Genomic DNA, 18,798 nt, shown 5'->3' on the forward strand with positions numbered 1-18,798 from the left:
CATGATGCAAACTTGCATTCTCCAATCTGGAGCCCTACAATTGTGGTGGACGACAACACCCACAAACTCAATTAGCACAGCCAATCGAAAGGATAGGAATTATAGGTCAGCATGTCAGCAGGATATAAAGTTAGAGAGATGGATACAGATGAATATATTCTTCACTTAGAATCATAGAATCATAGAGTTGGAAGAGACCTTGTGGGCCATCCAATCCAACCCCCTGCCAAGAAGCAGGAAAATTGCATTCAAAGCACCCCCGACAGATGGCCATCCAGCCTCTGTTTAAAAGCCTCCAAAGAAAGAGCCTCCACCACACTCCAGGGCAGAGACTGCCACTGCTAAACAGCTCTCACAGTCAGGAAGTTCTTCCTAATGTTCAGATGGAATCTCCTTTCCTGTAGTTTGAAGCCATTGTTCCACGTCCTAGTCTCCAGGGCAGTAGAAAACAAGCTTGCTCCCTCCTCCCTATGATATTTATATATAGCTGTCATGTCTCCTCTCAGCCTTCTCTTCTTCAGGCTAAACATGCCCAGCTCTTTAAGTCGCTCCTCATAGGGCTTGTTCTTCAGACCCTTGATCATTTTAGTCGCCCTTCTCTGGATACAGCTTGTCAACATCTCCCTTCAATTGTGGTGCCCAGAATTGGGCACAGTATTCTTTTTGACTAAAGGAAACTGGAGTGAACTTTCTACTTAGGTCATGCTATAATGGCTGAATTTGGGATCAAGACTTGGGAGAACTGGTTTCAAATGTTTGCTTGCACATAAAGCTCAAAGAGGAACAGCTTGGCCTATCCAACCTCACAGGTTGTCATGGACATACATTTGGAGAGGAGGAGAATGTCCCTATTTTGGTTTCTTGGTATAAATAAACTAGCAGTCCCCTGCCATGTCTTGCTGTGGCTCACTCTGGTGGTCATGGGGGTTTTGTGTGGGAGGTTTGGCTCAATTCTATCAGTGGTGGGGTTCAGAATGCTCTTTGATTGTAGGTGAACTATAAATCCCAGCAACTAAAACTCCCAAATGTCAAGATTCTATTTTCCCCAAACTCCACCAGTGTTCACATTTGGGCATATTGAGTATTCGTGTAGAGTTTGGTCCAGATCTATCATTGTTTGAGTCCATAGTGCTCTCTGGAAGTAGGTGAACTACAACTCCAAAACCAAAGGACAATGCCCACCAAACTGTTCCAATATTTTCTGTTGGCCATGGGAGAACTGTGTGCCAAGTTTGGTTCAATTACATCATTGGTGGGGTTCAAAATGCCCTTTGATTGTAGGTTAACTATAAATCCCAGAAACTACAACTCCCAAAAGACAAAATCATTTTTTTGAGTGAAGGACATACATTGGGTTGTTAGGTGTTTTGTGTCCAAATTTGATGTCAATTCGTCCAGTGGTTTTTGAGTTCTGTTAATCCCACAAACTAACATTACATTTTTATTTATATAGATAAACATATTGAAATTTCTATGTGGGATTTGCAGAAGGACATTAAATATAGCATCAGGTTTGCATGCAAAACACCAAAGGATCAATGCTTTGAATTACTAGGTTGGGGTTAGGAGATCTTGTGTGGAACCATTGAGAGGTTTTGATAGTCAGTGGTGAATGGGGCAGTCCTCCAGATGTTTTGGAACAACATCCTCCAGCTTTCCTCTCCATTGGGTATGTTGGATAGGGCGGATGGGGACTTACAATTGTGTTATACCCACTGCTGTTATAGATCTGGTATTCTCAACATTTTTACCTCCAGTTTCGAGAAGCCCCAGGCAGCATAACAAATTGTACAGTATTTTAGAAGTTGAGGTCCAAACATGTTGACAGTTTAAAGACTGCTGTAGTTAAGACTGAATATTTTCACTCATTCCTTTCCACATAGAAAATGGCAACAATCCTACATATCTCATCACATACTTCTGAGTAAGTGAAGAAAGATTTAGAAATGACTAGAGTTAGTGCCATCACATGTGACGGATGTGAAATTAGGATTCCAGAAGAACGTCATTTTGAAGCTAGTCAGTGGAGTGTTGCCTCACTTGAGTAAATATGCAAAGACTTCAAGCTGTGCTTTGTATGCTGTAGTGAAGATGCTGTAGTGAACATTGGTATGGATTACACCTAGGTTTTCTCACTATGCTTTGGCTTTACTCTATGTCCTTCACCTCATCTGTATTCAAGACCTTTTCCAATTTGAAACTGAGCCCCTTGGCTCATAATGATTCTATGTTGGGGACTGTGACTATGTGTTTGTTTGCTGTGAACCATCTGCCTTGGGTTTGCAAATGCTGACAGTTATATTGGTGGGCTGGTCTCTTTTGCTATCCTTCTGCCTAACTTACACCTAAGGTTGCCAGATCAGGGCTATCACATGCCCTGAGATGTCAGGGCCAAATCTTGAAATCAAGGAACAATCCCTTATAATGTCAGAGATGTACACCCTGATGATACCTGTGTAAGCTAGACATGCACATTTGTAACTGTCCTGAATTCATGTTTATGATCATGGTATACTCACAAATGCCTAAGCTCCATCTATCTTAACAACCAGCAGCCATGCTGAGGTTTGCTCTGCTGGTGATCAAAGCTGAGAAGCATGGTGTTTCCTACCCTGTCCCCACCAGTGAGTGAGGCTGCAAGAAGCAGAAGCACCTCAGAACATTCACTTTTTTAAAAATAGACCAATTATTTCTGTTAGTTTTATGAAGAATTTTCTTCATAAAACTAACAGAAATAATTGGTCGCTTTTAAAAAAAAAAGCGAATGTGTGAATATTTGTCCATGCTAACCTCCAAAACAGGGAATAGAAGTGAAACAGTGAAAAGAAAGCACAAACAAGTGAAGTTTGGTATTGAATTTTCATAAATATCCTTTTCCAGTCTGTACTATGAAAGATTGCTGGGTTCTTTTTTCATGCATCTGTTTTGCAGGTGTTTATTTCTCTATTCTTGGTGATTATCAGCAGCAGAAGCTCTTAATTGAGGACTAGCATCAACTAACATTAGGTACAGATGAGTAAATCTCGTCATACACCGCCCCCCCCCCCCGCGCCTTAATGAAATAACAGAGTATTCGTAAATGCAATCCTGATGCTTGTATGGAGAATTTTCACATACAGAACAATGGCAGCATGCATAGAATTCCATATACATATAACAGATGCTGCATTGCTTCAAAAAATATTTCTGCAATGATAATCTGATTGTATGTTGCTTGGAAATCCCTTACACAGCATTCCTTTTCATAGGAAACAAACAGTATGGAAAATGGCACAATGGACTGTACTGAGTCCCCTCAATTCTTATATATGCAACCTCTTTGGGATTTACACTTGAATAGCTGGGTTCAACTGCAGCTGTAGAGTCCATTTCTAATTTTATCTACATAACATTTCTGCTTATAGAGCTGTTTCTGAAGTTGAACTTTTAAAAATTGAAGCCTTTGGAATCTTTATAAAAACATCTCATTGACTTCTAATCAAAGATCAGTGATCATTGTGTGAAACTTTTGAAATACTGCTTTATTTTTGCAGTGGTATGAACTAAATTAGCACAAACCATACATAAATAATAGCTTTTTGGAAGAAAATACAGCTAAGCACATAACTAATAGCTTTTTTTGAACTAAAATACAGCCAAACACCAAGCAATTATGTACACATAATTTAATATTAATCACTTAGCAGCCCGCCATGCTTTGCAACAATAATTTAAAAAGGTGTCTTGCTGTTAAAGCACAAAACAAATGTAATGAATATGGACATAAAATAAAGCCAAACACCAAGCAATTATGTGCACAGATAATTTAATATTAACCACTTAGCAACCCACCATGCTTTGTAAAAATAATTTAAAAAGGCGTCTTGCTGTTAAACAATGGAACAAATGTAATGAATATGAACACAGAATGCATAATTTTTGAAATATTACAAACTCTACTTTGTTTTAACATTCCTACTTTTCTTTTCTTCCTCTCCAGCTAACTTCTCCTCTGTCTACCTCTGATCATCCTTCCTATAAATCACCTGTTGCCCATTTCCTTTCTCCAACTAACATGAAAGTCAACCATGAATTGCCCTTTTCTGCTGCTTACGAAGCTTCTTCTATGCAAGAATCCCATCGCCAATGGCAGGCTGCAAATGGATCCTCTGTTCATCAGTCATCTACTTATTTTCATTCTTCCACATCTTCCAGTTTACCTTCTTCCATACTCAAAACACCTTCCTTTCCACTTGATGACCTTTCAGACAGTGCTCAGTTAACTAGTGGGTTCCTAGGTAATGGTCCTCACAAGTTAACTGAGACTCCCTCCCCACCGCTTTTAGCTCACAAGGACTCACCGCATCCATCACAAGTTCTCGGTTCAGTAGATGTGCTTCAGAGATCATCTCCTAGGGCTGTTTCTCCTCTTCCTTCCAAGAAACTTACCACATGGTCCGTGGTTCCAATCTCAATCACAACCCACTTATTATCTCCTAGTCCAAAGCCTCTGTCTTCCCCTCTGTATGGTTCTTCCTCCACCATACATAGTGTAAACAATCCCTGTAGCCAAATGTCATCAAGTGGAAATCTTTTGACCTCTGGCATTCAGTCCCCTCTCCCAACAAGGCTGTCTTTTTTGACTGCTATTCTGAAGTCAGGATCCTCTCCTAAAAGGCCATTTTCTCCAGCGTCTTGTCCTGTCACCCTTTCTCCCTGTTCATTAGGCTCGTCAACACCAACAATTGACCCAAAGTTGAAAACAACTCCTCCAACTCCCAAGAAATCTTCCTCAAGTTTTTCTTCTGTTAGGTCTGCCTCTCCAAACCAAGATGGATACCAACTTTCAGTATTTTCTCATGTGCCAGATCACACATCATTGTCCCCAAAATTCAGTCCTGATCTTGGAACAAGAGCATTGTCCTCTAAAAGGCATCTCAGTGCCAGGGCTCTCTCTCCTGACAAATTACGTCCTTTGTCCCCAACAATTTCATCCTACAGAAAAACAACAGTATCTCCTCTTTTACTGCCCAAATCACCCAATTTTTCCTTACCTCCCCACGGGTCAAGAAAAGGGGCCCTCTCCCCTGCTAACAGAACACAGGGATCTGAAAAGTCTAAGAAGATAAGCACCTACTCACCCACGTTCACTGCCAAATCCATTCCTGTGTCGATGCCTATTTTCAATCAAAGGGACTCAGTTTCTCCCACTTCAAAGAAAGTTTGCCTCTCTCCAGCTCAGAGACATTCTAGCAACCAATCTATTGGACGTTTACGACATGCTTCTGCTAAGGATCCAGATGCCCATTTATCAGCACCTTGCCAGGCCTTTTCTCAAACAGGCACAGGATCACCTACTCCTCCAGCCTGTAATATTAACCCTCCTTTCTCTCAAGCAAATTCTTCCTCAATTTACTCAAACTTCAGAGCTTGCCCATCCTCTTCAAGATCCAGGACTCCAACCATAACACAGCCTCTGTCTCCAACCAGGGTGCACTCACCTTGCGCCATAGCATCAAGATCCAGGGAATCAACTTCTCCACTGTCCTTCTCTCTGCCTTCTGACTCTGAGAATAAGATTCCCAAGGTATTCTGCTTGCTTGACAGCTCAATGGCTTGGCTGTGTTTTTTTGCTCCTTTTCCTTTCCTTCTTGATCCAGGCAAAGGGTATATGAAGGAAGAATATGCATAATTTTGCTCAAATAATAGCTTGTGTCCCATTTGGGAGGAGGGGGTGTTACTGAAATCAATTAGAAAAGTTTGTTGATTTCAAGGACTGTACAATAAATATATGGTTAATATAAGTGGGTATTTATAATACCTAGCCAGAAATGTTTTTTGAGTAAATTGTTCCAAAATGAGGGTGCTCCTTCATAGAGAATGGCTTTCCTTTTTGTTTGATTGGTTGAAATGTAACTAAAGCATGTTCACACATTCTCTTATCTAGATGATTTGCACCTGTCCATTGGAATGAATGGGAATTGACATGTGTTCAGGAGAACTGCATGGGCATTTGAGTAAGCATGGATCTCTGTCATAGGAAGAAATTGCTATTTGTAACATCATCTAAGACTAACAACCTATGCTACGGAGTTACCATGGTATAGTGGTTTGAGCACTGGACTGCAATTGGAGTCTAGGGCTCAATTCCCTTCTTGGTTATGGAAACTCACTGTGTAATCTTGCAAGAATCCCAGACTTTCAGACTCAGATTGTTGAGGCACAAGAAACGTTGACAAAAGAAGCAAAATTATAACTATCGTGATTCCATATTACTGAGCTATGGCAGTCAAAGTGGTGTCAAATGTCATTAATTCTATAGTATAGATGCACTCTAAAATGAGCTCTCCCTGTTTCTGAAACTAAATTGGTATGAGACTTGAGATAACTCTGAAAATCTGGACTGAAATTTAAGATGGCTACTGGCAGGAGGCGGTAGTGCTCCACTTCATTGTGGCTGTGAGGAATCACTTTGCCCGCATCTTCGAAAGGGCGATTACATAGGGGAAAGCGTGAGCGCACATGGGGCATGTGTGGCTTCCCCTCATAGATTAGATGGCAAGATGGGAAGCTGGTGTGCTGGTTCCACCCTACTTCACCCTGGCATGATGTCGTCTGATGGGAGTCAGCTGGGTCCATGGGTGACCGGGGTTAGATCAGCAAATGCCGCTGATTTTAGCTCCGCATGAGGTTGATAGAGTTGATTCCCTGCTCCATGCCCATAAGAAGAAAGCTGGGGAAATATGACATGAAATTCACATATACATACAACCAAAAAACAAACAAACATGCATATAAAGATGTAGCAACATGCAGCTTCTTACACATCAGATCTAAGTACTGAATTCCATCAGAGGATTGGTCTCAGACTTTGACAAGAATTACTCCACAATCATGGATCCTGTCTGTTTATTGGCAATAGTGTTGTTGGATCTGTGGTTTCAGATGAAATTTGGTTGCACACCAGCATTTATTTCTGCTTTGTGTTCTCTGTCAGCTGTTTGTGTCACTGCCAGCACTGAACTAAATGGCCTAATGGGGACACATGGGATTAGGGGGAGGGAATGATTTCTTAACTACCATGCTTTCTGCACTTTAATTTCCTTCTTCCTCCATGGGGATTCATGGATAGGCTTCCTTACCAGTGAACTTTATTTAAGTTTTCAGTTAGCAATCAATACTAGCCACATTCTACTGGGAAGGAATTTCCACATACTGGTACTTTGTTAAAATATTGCATACAAAGGTTCTCCAGACTTGAAATTTTCTCCCACAGCCTGTGAATCAGGAGATCTAAGGCCCCCTCCACACAGCTGTATAAAATCCACATTTAACTGGATTATATGGCAGTGTGGACTAAAATAACCCAGTTCAGAGTGAGATTGTCTGCCTTGATATTCTGGGTTATATGGCTGTGTGGAAGGGTTCTAAAGCACATTTCCTTAAATGCAATTGCTATTAAGAAAAACCCCTCCTTATTTTTTGCAAAAATTCTAGCTTCTTGCTAAAAAGTTTAAAGATATGAATACAAACTAATGCAGGTAACAAAGTTCATAGGCATATGCAATTGAAGAGTGGGCCCCAGAAGAAACAATGTGTCTATCTGACAATGTGTTTGCATGTTTCATCCTTTCTGAGACTGCTCATTCCCATTGTATCTCCCCATTCCACCCATTTTCCCCTGCTGGGATTTGTATGACTCCTTCAGGTGGAGCCGTGACAATTAAAGTTGATTCAGTGTGCTGCTGATACATATTGATTCTCCTTTCCTTTCCAGCTCCAATTTATTTGTATTGTATTGGAACAAAGGTCATGTCTAGACAATCCCAAAATAAAGATTATCACCTCTGCTTTATAAAAAGATAGTCATCTTGATCTATTCAAAGTACTGTTTACTGAAGGCAGAAGAAGTAACCTTTAATGGCATGGATTTCATTTGCTGAAATTGTGCAGATGTGCATCTTGTTGCCAAATTAAATATTGTAGGTTGCAAAAATGTTATATTTTAACAGAATGGAAGGCATATTGTAGTCTAGAAGCATGCATGCTGTTTGTATCAATGTGTCATGCAAATGTTGCTATCATATTTCCAGTCCGGATTTTAAAGAACTACCACCAATGACATCTTGTGTTTTCTTTCGCCCTTCTCTTCCTTCTCTGGACGCTTTGTATTCCTTCTTTTCATTACTGTTTACAATTCGACAAGATCAAGACAAGCTACAAGGCATTTGCAGCAATTCCCACCAACACACTGCTTCTGGAGCAGAAGGTCAGTTCTTTCCTCAGAAATCATATCCCAGTGCTTAGGAAAAATTCAGAAATTAGCATTGTTCAACATTTATTTTGGAAAGTCTTCCCGAATATCAGATGGAAATGGATTGCCGCTGGCTTCAATGTGATTACAGGAGGTGCCAGATGCAGCAGGTATCTGACTGAATATAAAAAACTCCTGGAGCAGAATAGGAAAAATGTGTTTGAATGCCAGAAACATGTGCTTACGGCTGGGCAAATATAAAGTATTTCAGATAGGCTTTTGACTGCTTCCATGCTTTCTCAAAAGAAGAGGCTGTGATGCATTGGTTAGAACAGGTATGGGAACATGTGGCTTTCCATAGATTGTGGTGTTGGTTTGCAGCTCCCAATGCCTTTTATCATGGCAATGTGAAATAGTATTGAAAGGAGGAACAATTCAAAGACATTTGGAGAGACTCATGTTTTTTCATTCCTAGGTTATAGAATTGCTTTTCAGAATGATGGGCTATATTTACAATAGAAATCAATGTAAAGCATTCACTACTGTGGAAGAATGTTAAGCAGCGGAGAATAGGACAGACTATACCAGAGGTCTAGCATTACATATTTCTTCCACTATAGCTGAAAGATTTCTCTTGATTAGACACTTTAGATTACAATAACAAGGGAACCTGTAAAGCTCAACAATCAAGAGAAAATTCAGGCGCAACGTGCACACTGTTAATATTCGACTATTCCAACAAAATTAATAAATAGGTTTTGATGAGGTTCATAAATTAATATTTAACAAACAAAAAGTTGTTTTTTAAAAAATTCTGATAGCTCATTTTCTTGTTTGCCTTCCTGTTGTGTTGACAGTTATGTGAGACAGAAATTATGGAAATCAAATAGATGAACAAATAAATCAGCTTGTATATGTAGACTGGTTACTCACTGTTTCACTTTCAGCCTTGATCTCAGAAACAATGTATATTAATCTACAGGCACTTGATGAACCAACCACAGGAGAAGGAGTGATTGAGGACAGAACTCTGGACACACATTCAGAGGTGACTACAGTGATGTATATGCATTGAAAACAACATGGTTAAAATAGCTTCATTTCTGGACACATTTTCATTTTTGGTAGTTGTCCTCTACTTGAAAATGTCCATTGTGAATGAATATTTGAGATTCCCTGTCACCATGCCTCCCATAATATGTAGGTTGTAGCAAGCTATCCGTGAGCATATAAATATGTGCCTAGCTCCTTGGATTTTTTAAAATCTGATTGAAAGACTGGTGCAAACATGTTGAAGTGGAACAGTGGTCCTCAATTTATTTATTTTTGACCAGGGACCACTTTGACCAGGGACCACGCTCCAACATTAGTACCAAAAAGGTTATGAATCAGTTTTTGGTCAACTTTAGATCTGGTTTGGCTATTTGGGGTGCTGATTCAGAAAATGGCATTGGCTAGATCACATCAGCTCTAGTTTCTGATAGAGAACATATACCATCCAGTAGTTGCCACCTGCTATTTCACAGCAAACCATATTTAACAATCTAGAGCTGATGTAGTGTATCCAATGCAATTTTCTGAATCAGCACCCCAAATAACCCCAGGAACAGACCTAAAAATGAAGGCACCAAGGCACCCCTGCTTCCAGTTGCCACATGGAATGGCTCCGCTCAGGGAGAGGAGGAGAAGCAGCAGTCAGGAGGCTTGTTGTTGTGCCTTTTGTGGGTAGTCGACCTCTCCCCTCCCAACATCTCCATTGCCTTGGCACTATAAGAAGGTTTCATGAGACCAGTCATTCTTGTTGCAACAGTGTAGTGACAGTGAGTTCACGGACCATATTTTAGTTCTTGGGGCACTCTAGTGGTCCACGGACCACAAGTTGGGAACCACTGAAGTAGAATGATGAAATATGCTCCAGTGCTCATGTACAAATCACTGTGCTATGTTCTTCTGCAAAGCTTCCAAATATTGATATCCTTGTTTGCTATGAGACATAGGGTGCATTGAGGAGGGATCTTTAAAATAAAAAGATATGTAGTATGCCTGGGGGGTGGGGTGGGCTCAAAGTAGTGTTTAGAGCCATCATAATAAAACCTTATTTATATTCCGTTCTATCTCCCCAAAGGGACTCAGGGCAGATTCCAAACGTGAAAGGCAAACATTCAATGCCTGAATACAACAACAATACATCAATACGTAGACAGCACAGTGAAGAGGAGAAGATTTTAAAAAATAGCTTGTGGAAATCACATAGAAATATTTTGAATGAGTCAAGGATTTGGGGGGGGGGGGAATTGAAAGCCATTGTCATTGATTTGTATTTAGCAAGACAGTTCAATGTTACCTTTTGTACTTGCCTGTAGAAGAGCTATAGATTGCAAAAGGGGCACAGCATACCAAAAACATTCAATGCAATATGTGAAAGCAGTAGAATAAATAGACTCAATTGTATCCCTGGTATGACTCTCAGAAGCATAAATGTCTCTATTTAAATAAACCTGCAGATGTGTTCTCCTGCTCAGCTCAGGCAACAAACAGAAGAGCTGTGTGCCGCTATTGATCAAGTCTTACAGGACCCCTTGACTATGGTATGCAGACAGCAGAAGTTACTTCTTTGAACATTTTCTTGCCACCTTTTCATTGTCTGTATCTGACTACTTTCCCATTCACTCTTTTTAGCGCCGATGTGATTATTCTCCAAGCTCCCTGCAAAACATACGGGATTCAGATCTAAGCAGAGTAAGTGAATTGTATTCTCTATGAATATTTAGAGCATATGTTGCTGCTCCCAACAGAAAGTTTGATAGCTGTTTTTGATTAAAAGAAGCATAAATTTAAACAAACCAACCAGGAATTCTCAGATATGAAATTTAATATGAGCCTGATAGGTTCATATGCTTGGTTAATTCTTCTTCCTCTTAACAGTGCCCAGGTTCACCTGCATGCAAAATATCTCTCATCCTCTTGGCAAGATTAAGTTCTCTCAATGCTTGGACCTGTTTACTCTCTGCTCACAGTAGGTTCATATTTGAATTTCACATCTGAGGACATCTAAACCTAGAGTCAGGAAAAAAAAAGAAAAGAAAACAAAAAAAATAGCCTTTTTGTGGAACCAGAAATTATCTGTTCAATGAAACTATCTCCTCTTAACCTAATGGTAGTGTTTTGTTATTTTTATATACTGAAGCAAAATACATGCATACACATCCTATGTAGACCTACATGCATGTGTTTGTGTGCACACTCAAATGCAGACACATGGTTTGGTTTAGCTGAGAACACAACTACAAGCAATAAGTGACGGGCACTAAACATGCTGTGCCCACTGGCTGCTGTTATAAGGAGAAGGAGAGGGGGACAGTAAGGTGGCCATTCAGTGCTGCTGGACAGGCAAGACTTCTTCCTGCCTCCATAGCAGACAGGGAGGCTGGCAGTCATCTTGGGGCCAGTCTGGCATTGGCCACTCCAGATCACCCGGGATAAAAGTTCAAGGTAGAGCCACCAAAGAACATTCCCAAAGAGGAGTCGTTTGTCGAAGAAGCATCTAAAGTAATTAATAGATGGGATTCAAACCCACAGTACAGTATAATTCTTAATGCATGAGACCAGTTCCTGTGGTTTTGCCTACCTGCCTCTAGAAATTTTCTGGATCCTCCATGTGGTGTGCTTTCACCACATGTCAACACAGAATAGCACTGGAAGACCTAGCAGTTCTTGGAGAGGATCACTCTCGGCATTTTCTAGGTCTTCTGGGGCAACTTTATGGTTGTTTCCAGCAGCAGTCATTCATTTCAATAGAATTTATAATTATCAATGGTTTCCTGTTTCCATGATAAGTTCAGGAACATGTTTTATAGTCGTAATTTCAATAATGTGATTTTATAATTGTAATTGCAAAGTTTTATATGTTTTAATGGTTCTAATTTAGTTTAAATTTTAATTGAAATGCTTATTTAATTGTATATGGGATGTATATTGTTTTTAAGGCATTGAATTATTGCCTCGGCTGTCAGCCGCCTTGAGTCCTCCTCGGGGTCCAGAAAGGCATGATATAAATATAGTAAATAAATAAATAATGTTCTCTCTGTGGAGATAGGTTCCCTAGTGCATTGTCTTTGTGATGATTCCAGTTTGGTGACTCTGTGTTACAGATCTCTGTGGCATAACAGATACTTTCAGTTACTTGTGAATGTGTTCGAGTGTGTATTTATTCATTTTGGTTTAAGATTCATGGCTCTCTTATAGTTGAGAAAGATAATTTGCAATGACAAACTGTGACATTCATGTTCATATTTCCACTAAAAGACCAGTTTTTGCCATTCATGGTCACAATGTATATTACTTTTCTTTCTGTTTGACAGTTGTGTATGTGTGTGGGCCAGGCCCGTAGCCAGGATTTCGATTCGGGGGACGGGGGGGACGGGACTGAGTTTGTTTCGGGGGGGGGGGGGGTGAGTCCAAGTGAAACAATACCTTTTGTATTGTTACCCCAATACCCCCATGCATATGGGATATATTGGTCAGGGTGATCAGATCATGATATGAATAAGCATAACAGTTTAAATAATGCAACAGTAAGGCCTTTTCGTGAACCACCATGAGAATTTCGGGGGGGGGGGGGGGCTGAAGCCTCCCAAGCCCCCCCGGCTACATGCCTGGTGTGGGCGGGGGGGGGGGGTATTTAGAAGGGTCTCAATCTAATATGAAATCTCTGAGCAGTGCCTCTAGAACTGCCTAAAACATGGTGGTGTTATTACTACAGTAGTCATCTGTTGATTACTCTTTGTCTACAGTCATCTACACCTTCACAGAGATCAGCTGGACGGGAAACCAGATTTGTAAGTATAATCAAAATTGGGCCCTTATTTGTTCCTAAGTTCAGCCTTATCTGTTATCAATAAGACAGGTTCACCTTTGAAGGCATGAATAGAAAATCTTTGAGCATGTGTAGAGTATATTTTCCCTACCTCTTTGAGCAATTGTAGTTTGGTCCTCATATAGTAGGGATTGGGAGAAGAATTCCAGTTCTGGCATTTCCAGATAGACTTGAGCTCCACTATCTCTGTCCCTACTAAGAATTAACCACTAGTTATAATATATTTATATCCAGTTTCTAACTACAATAATGCCATATTCTAATCACATTACACATTGTAATTATGGTAACTTTGCTAATGTGGGTGATAGAAATTCATCCCTGGGAACAGATAAGCAGAAGTATTATCATTTAACAAAATACAAAATGTCCTAGCAGGACCTAGGTCAAAATAATTGCCATTAGAACAGATTTTCTTGTGCCTAATTTAAGCTACTGTAAGGAGGTGTCATTGACCAATACATATTTTTGTGCCTCAAATGTTAGATCTGTTTCTGGGTATATTTGAGCTGCTGAGTCCAAAAATGGCACCAGCTTTACTGCACCAGGTGGCATCTGTTCTGTTTTTGAGACACAGAACATATACCATTTGATTGCCCAAAGAAAGGCATGACAAGAGCCAACATGGAAGTACATCTCAACCAACAACCTCCATCCCCAGTCCTTTCAAATATCCTTAACAGTTGGCAAATTGATTCCATGAATAGTTTTTTTTGTATATATATTTTTGTGATATATGAGGGAAAAAACAACAACATACAAACTTCTAGATTCAACAATCAAGATACAAGTATTGTTTCCCTGTTCCACCACCTCACCATTCCCACTCTTAACCACCACCCATGACTTCCGACACCACACCAAATGGAACTAGTATCTAACAAAAATCTGTCCTTATCATTACACTAATAAATCCCCCATTTGGTTATTTCAAAATCAATTTTTGTCTTCTTTCTTAAATTCCCAGAGGCCAGTCTCCATTTTCTAATAAATTCTTCTTTGTTTTCTTCATTTGTGCCATTGGAGATCTTGTCTATTTGGATATACTCTACTGCTTTTCTTCTCCAGTCCTTAATAAATTGTTCTTTTTTCCCTTTCCAAGATTTTGCTATAACTGTATTGGCGAATTTCCACATCGCCAATTCCCTTCTGAAACAAACCCAATAAGCACATTTCTGGGTTTTTCTTAATTGTCTTAGTAATCATTTTGTTGGTTTCTTTAGTCATCTTTTTCCAAAACTTTTTCACCACCATCAAGGTCCACCAAACCTTGATGGTGGAAGAAGGTGGCGTTCTGTGTTTTGCATCTCCAACATTCCCCCCTTTGGAATTTATCAATTTTAGCCATTAATTCAGGAGTTGTAAAACTTCTATAGAACATTTTATACATGTTTTCTCTGATAGAACCTGCCATTGAAAATGTAAATCCTTTTTTCCATTAGTATTCCCAATTATCCAAATCTATATTTCCCCCTAAGTCTCTGGACCAGGAAATCGTTGTTCTTATTTGATTGTCTTCCAGATTATATTCTAGAATATATTTGTATAACCTGAAAACCAATCCTTTGTTTTCGTTCTCCAAAATATTTTCCAACTCCAATTTTTTTTAATGAACCCAATTTTATTTTCTTTCCTAAATAAACCCTGTAATTGATTATAATGAAATCAATCATTTATCTCTAACTCTTCTCTCCCTTTTAGTTTACATTGTCCTTTTTCTCTACAAGTTCTCAGTTCCTCATTGTATGTTGGTTTTAGCACTGCTTCCAAAGGCTAACTCTTATGGGATGCCTACTAAAAACTTTGTCAGCCTTCTCTTTTCCATACCATAGGTAGGCATGCCAACCAAATCTCAGATTGTGCCCCTCTAGTTGACTTTTCATGCAATTAATTGTGTTCATTTGCATTTACTTTGCTTTTTGCTTCTTCCTCCCTTCTATAAAACTGTTATATTGTTTATGTCTTCTTTTAAGCTCAATCCTTTATGTTATTTTTTATTGTGAATCCAACCTATTCATACTTTCTTTTTGAAGAGATAAATCACCAAGCCCCCCAAGAACCAGAAACATAACGAAAAACACATTTTTGACAGCCTTCTTCCTTATAACATGACTAAAAGTATCCAAGTTTTTAAGTTCTCTAACATTGTATATATTTTATTTCAGGCTAACCTCTACTTATCGGGGCCTATAGTGACTGAGAGTCAGAAGGTATATTCCATAAATATATTATTATATTTCCTATCCAAATGGTGATGATGATGGATAATGTTTTCCTTTAAAACATTTATAGAGTATATCCACTTTCCATGACCTCAAGGTGATTTGGATAAAAATGCAATACAAATATGCAGAGGAGCTGATTTTCCACAACACAAATGATAACTCGGGAAAACAATGTCTTAGAGCCATAATCTCCTGTCATTGCTAAAAAAAACAACCCAGAAAATACCAACCTTACTGTATATTTGTATTGGAAAACCGGTGATTAAAGAAAGATATTATGGAGAAATGGAAGTGCAGGAGGAAAGGCTTATGAAGTTATGAGGAATGAGGGAGAATGGATCTGCAAATCAGCACTGTTATGCCAATGCAGAGATGTCCAGTAAGGTGGATGCTTATTCTGGTATATAGCTGTTATTGGTGATCCTGTGAATGCTGTGGAATGGAAGCTTTGTGCAATAGTCCTCTGTATAGCCCCCAATGCTGTAGTTCAGGGAAATAGACTAGAGTTCTCTTGCACAGAATTCTTAATACATCAAACTACAAATCCCAGGATTCTCTAGACTGAAGCAATAAGATTTGAAGTGGTATCAGGCTCCTATAATTGTGCAGGGTGGATTCACCCCAAAGGAGCCTGTGATGGTGATGGCAATACTCAGGCAGTACTAAAGAGTCCATTCCATTCCGCCAGTTTCTGGATATCTGTACTTTGAATTACACTATGCAAGGAGAACAACTATTTGGCAATCTGGGCCAACCATAACTATCCTAAAACCATGTAATGTACAAGGTAACAGTGCATGGGGCTTCCTTCTATCTCTATTTTCATTGTTCTCCAGAGATGGAGAGTCACACGTCAGCCAAAGGACTTCTCATACATGTGGATGCTCCTCACATATTTGAGCACTCTGATTTCTAAAGATTTCTGTTGACATGAAGAGCACTCCCACACAGAAGAAGGCCTCCTTTTCCAGATTTATCCTTAGTCTAACATTATGAAAATATGATTTGAAGTTATTAGTGTGTTTCATGTAATCAGCCTCTAAGAGATTTTTCCCAACTTGGAGCATAAATGGATCGGCTGAAAACACAATGGGATCTGAGAAAAAAAATTCAGCTCAGACCATCAAGAGTCCTGTAATGGAAGAAATGGGATAGAATTGGGAAGGGGAAGGAAACAGAACAAAAGAAGTAAAGAAGACTGGCAATGTATTGATTTGATTTTCCCGAGTAAAGGTATTGACGTCAGCTTCATGTTTATTTTACGTCAAGTTAATATGTGAAAAATACATTGAAGATCACCTCAATTTCTATAGAAGGCCAAAGGGAAGCCCACTTTTTATGGTTTCTCTTTCCAGTGTATAAATAAAATAGAATTTTTCTCAATAAACAAAGCTTTGTGGAATTTGTTGCTTTATATATACAACAGGAAATAAATTAATTACTTTCTCCCCTTCGGCTATTGTAGAGAAGAATAGTTTATTTGACAAAAGGAGGCAAAGGATTTGTCTTTTTCACCCACAATAATTACATCTTAGTCTTCATATACTTGGAAAGGGAGCTTTGTTGCTCTCAGTTGTTGTGATGTTCATGACTTCTTTTCTTTTATAATTGAAGAGTTTTGCACAATACAAAATGTCTTTTGTATGTTTTCCCAGTGAAATATGACAGAAAGAGTGTTATTTTCCACTCTGAGACTCCTTGATCTGTCCCGAGTCCCCGCAAGAAGAGAGGGTGGAATATAAATAAAGTTTATTAAAGTTTATTGTTATCATTATGGAAACATTCATGTTCTCCTGCCATCTTATTGTGTCTCTTTCTGTATACAACCAATACTGTTATGGGAAACTCATACATAGATTCCGCCACTCAAATGGTGTTTTATTTAATAACCAAAAAAGTGTTCCAGTTAATAAAATAAGCTTAATAAATTCAAAACAATAAATAATAAATAATGGTCTGGGCTATGTACATGAATTTTAAAATACTCACCACAAAGTTGGTGCTGGTAGTCTTTAAAATGCATAATGACTCCCAGTTTCAGCCCTTAATCCGATGTTGTTCCACAATAAGTAAAGTAGGAAGATATTCCAAAGTGATTGGCAGCTGGATTGGGTACCATTCAGCCTGTTCCATTATATCACCACCATCAGCCTTCCCTTGCACTAGTCAGTGCAGGCAAGGGGATAAGCGGTAGTTGGATGCCTTCCACTGATCTTTGTCAGCCAAGGAACTATCTGCAAGAGCTTGGCCATCATAGTTGCATTTGCTGAAGACATAATGGGACACCAGCACAATCAATAAGAAGAAGAAGGCCTCTCTACCCTCTCATTGATCACATGGGTGCTCCATTGTGATCTCAGCAAACAACTATGAAGCTGGGTTAATGTTATTTTTCTGGGCTGTATGGCCATGTTCCAGAAGCATTCTCTCCTGATGTCAGGAGAAAATGCTTCTGGAACATGGCCATATGGCCTGGAAAAATCACAGAAGCCCAATGATTCTGGTCATGAAAGCCTTCGACAACACATAACTGTGAAGGACAGCACAGAATGGCGTTGACACAAGGACAACAGTATGGGCCAACAGGGTTGATGCAATTCTTATGTCATTACTGCTACTCCAGCTGGTCCAACTGGTCCATCTGGACACTGAAACTGAGGATTCATCCTGGTGCATGTGGGCACTATTATGGTCAATTCCAACTGGTCCCAGATTAAGAGGCCAGCAGAGATGCCATTTTAGATATTCTAAAAGCATATATGAGACCATTAATATGTTTGCATGTCAACACAGTTCCAAACTCTGTACTGTATTTGGTACAAATTGAGGCAAAATCAATAGATGTTACAAGACCTTAAATTTAGACAAAGAATAAGGCTTACTCCTTTTTGTACCACCATCAGAAAACCGCTTTTCAGCATACATTTGGTAGAAAGCTTTACCAAATGAAAATTAGATATGCTCATCGATTTAATCTAACTTAGTATTGTACCTTTACCAAACTCTGACTTCACTCTGAAGTTCTTCTGACTGCCACAGCTATAGCGATCCCTGTAGACAGCTGGGTGCTTACCAGGTCATGGGCTGAAAAATTGTGAATCAAGGGTTTACAACAGGATGGAGGAATGCACACATAACAGTCCTTTTCCTGAATATGGAGAGAGATTCAATGAAAGACACAAATGTATCTGCACATAATATTTAAGAGTACATAAAAAAATTCTATGAGTAAAACCAACTTTTGCATAGCTTTTGATGAGATTTATTTTACAGAAAGTGAACAAAATTTCCACTCTTTTTTATCATTAGACAAAACCTGGTGTCATCCGCCCAACAATGGTGAAAGCAAAAATAATAGTAAAAGAAGAGGAACCTGTCCAGCCAAATCCATTCAAAAAGTACTTAGGAGAAACCACTGATCTCCAAACGGAACAAGTAAAGTTTCTTTTCCCTTTTGTCCTATT

At 39.3% G+C, this 18,798-nt stretch overlaps 1 protein-coding gene across 5 annotated transcripts in view; it reads left to right on the plus strand.

Annotated features, from left to right (window-relative positions):
• Window positions 1–18,798, plus strand: part of MLIP (muscular LMNA interacting protein) — a 67,993-nt gene that overhangs the window by 35,855 nt on the left and 13,340 nt on the right. For 4 of the 5 annotated variants that reach the window (XM_067468397.1, XM_060788166.2, XM_067468396.1 and 1 more), the window contains 8 exons: window positions 3,980–5,566; window positions 8,186–8,248; window positions 9,216–9,281; window positions 10,738–10,821; window positions 10,913–10,972; window positions 13,027–13,071; window positions 15,275–15,319; window positions 18,644–18,769. In XM_067468397.1, coding sequence (XP_067324498.1) covers window positions 3,980–5,566; window positions 8,186–8,248; window positions 9,216–9,281; window positions 10,738–10,821; window positions 10,913–10,972; window positions 13,027–13,071; window positions 15,275–15,319; window positions 18,644–18,769 — 2,076 coding nt within the window. The remainder of the gene's footprint in view (window positions 1–3,979; window positions 5,567–8,185; window positions 8,249–9,215; window positions 9,282–10,737; window positions 10,822–10,912; window positions 10,973–13,026; window positions 13,072–15,274; window positions 15,320–18,643; window positions 18,770–18,798) is intronic. The other variant, XM_067468400.1, reaches the window with a different exon arrangement.

This window comes from Anolis sagrei, chromosome 1 (assembly GCF_037176765.1).
Source record: "Anolis sagrei isolate rAnoSag1 chromosome 1, rAnoSag1.mat, whole genome shotgun sequence".
Classification (NCBI taxonomy): domain Eukaryota; kingdom Metazoa; phylum Chordata; class Lepidosauria; order Squamata; family Dactyloidae; genus Anolis; species Anolis sagrei.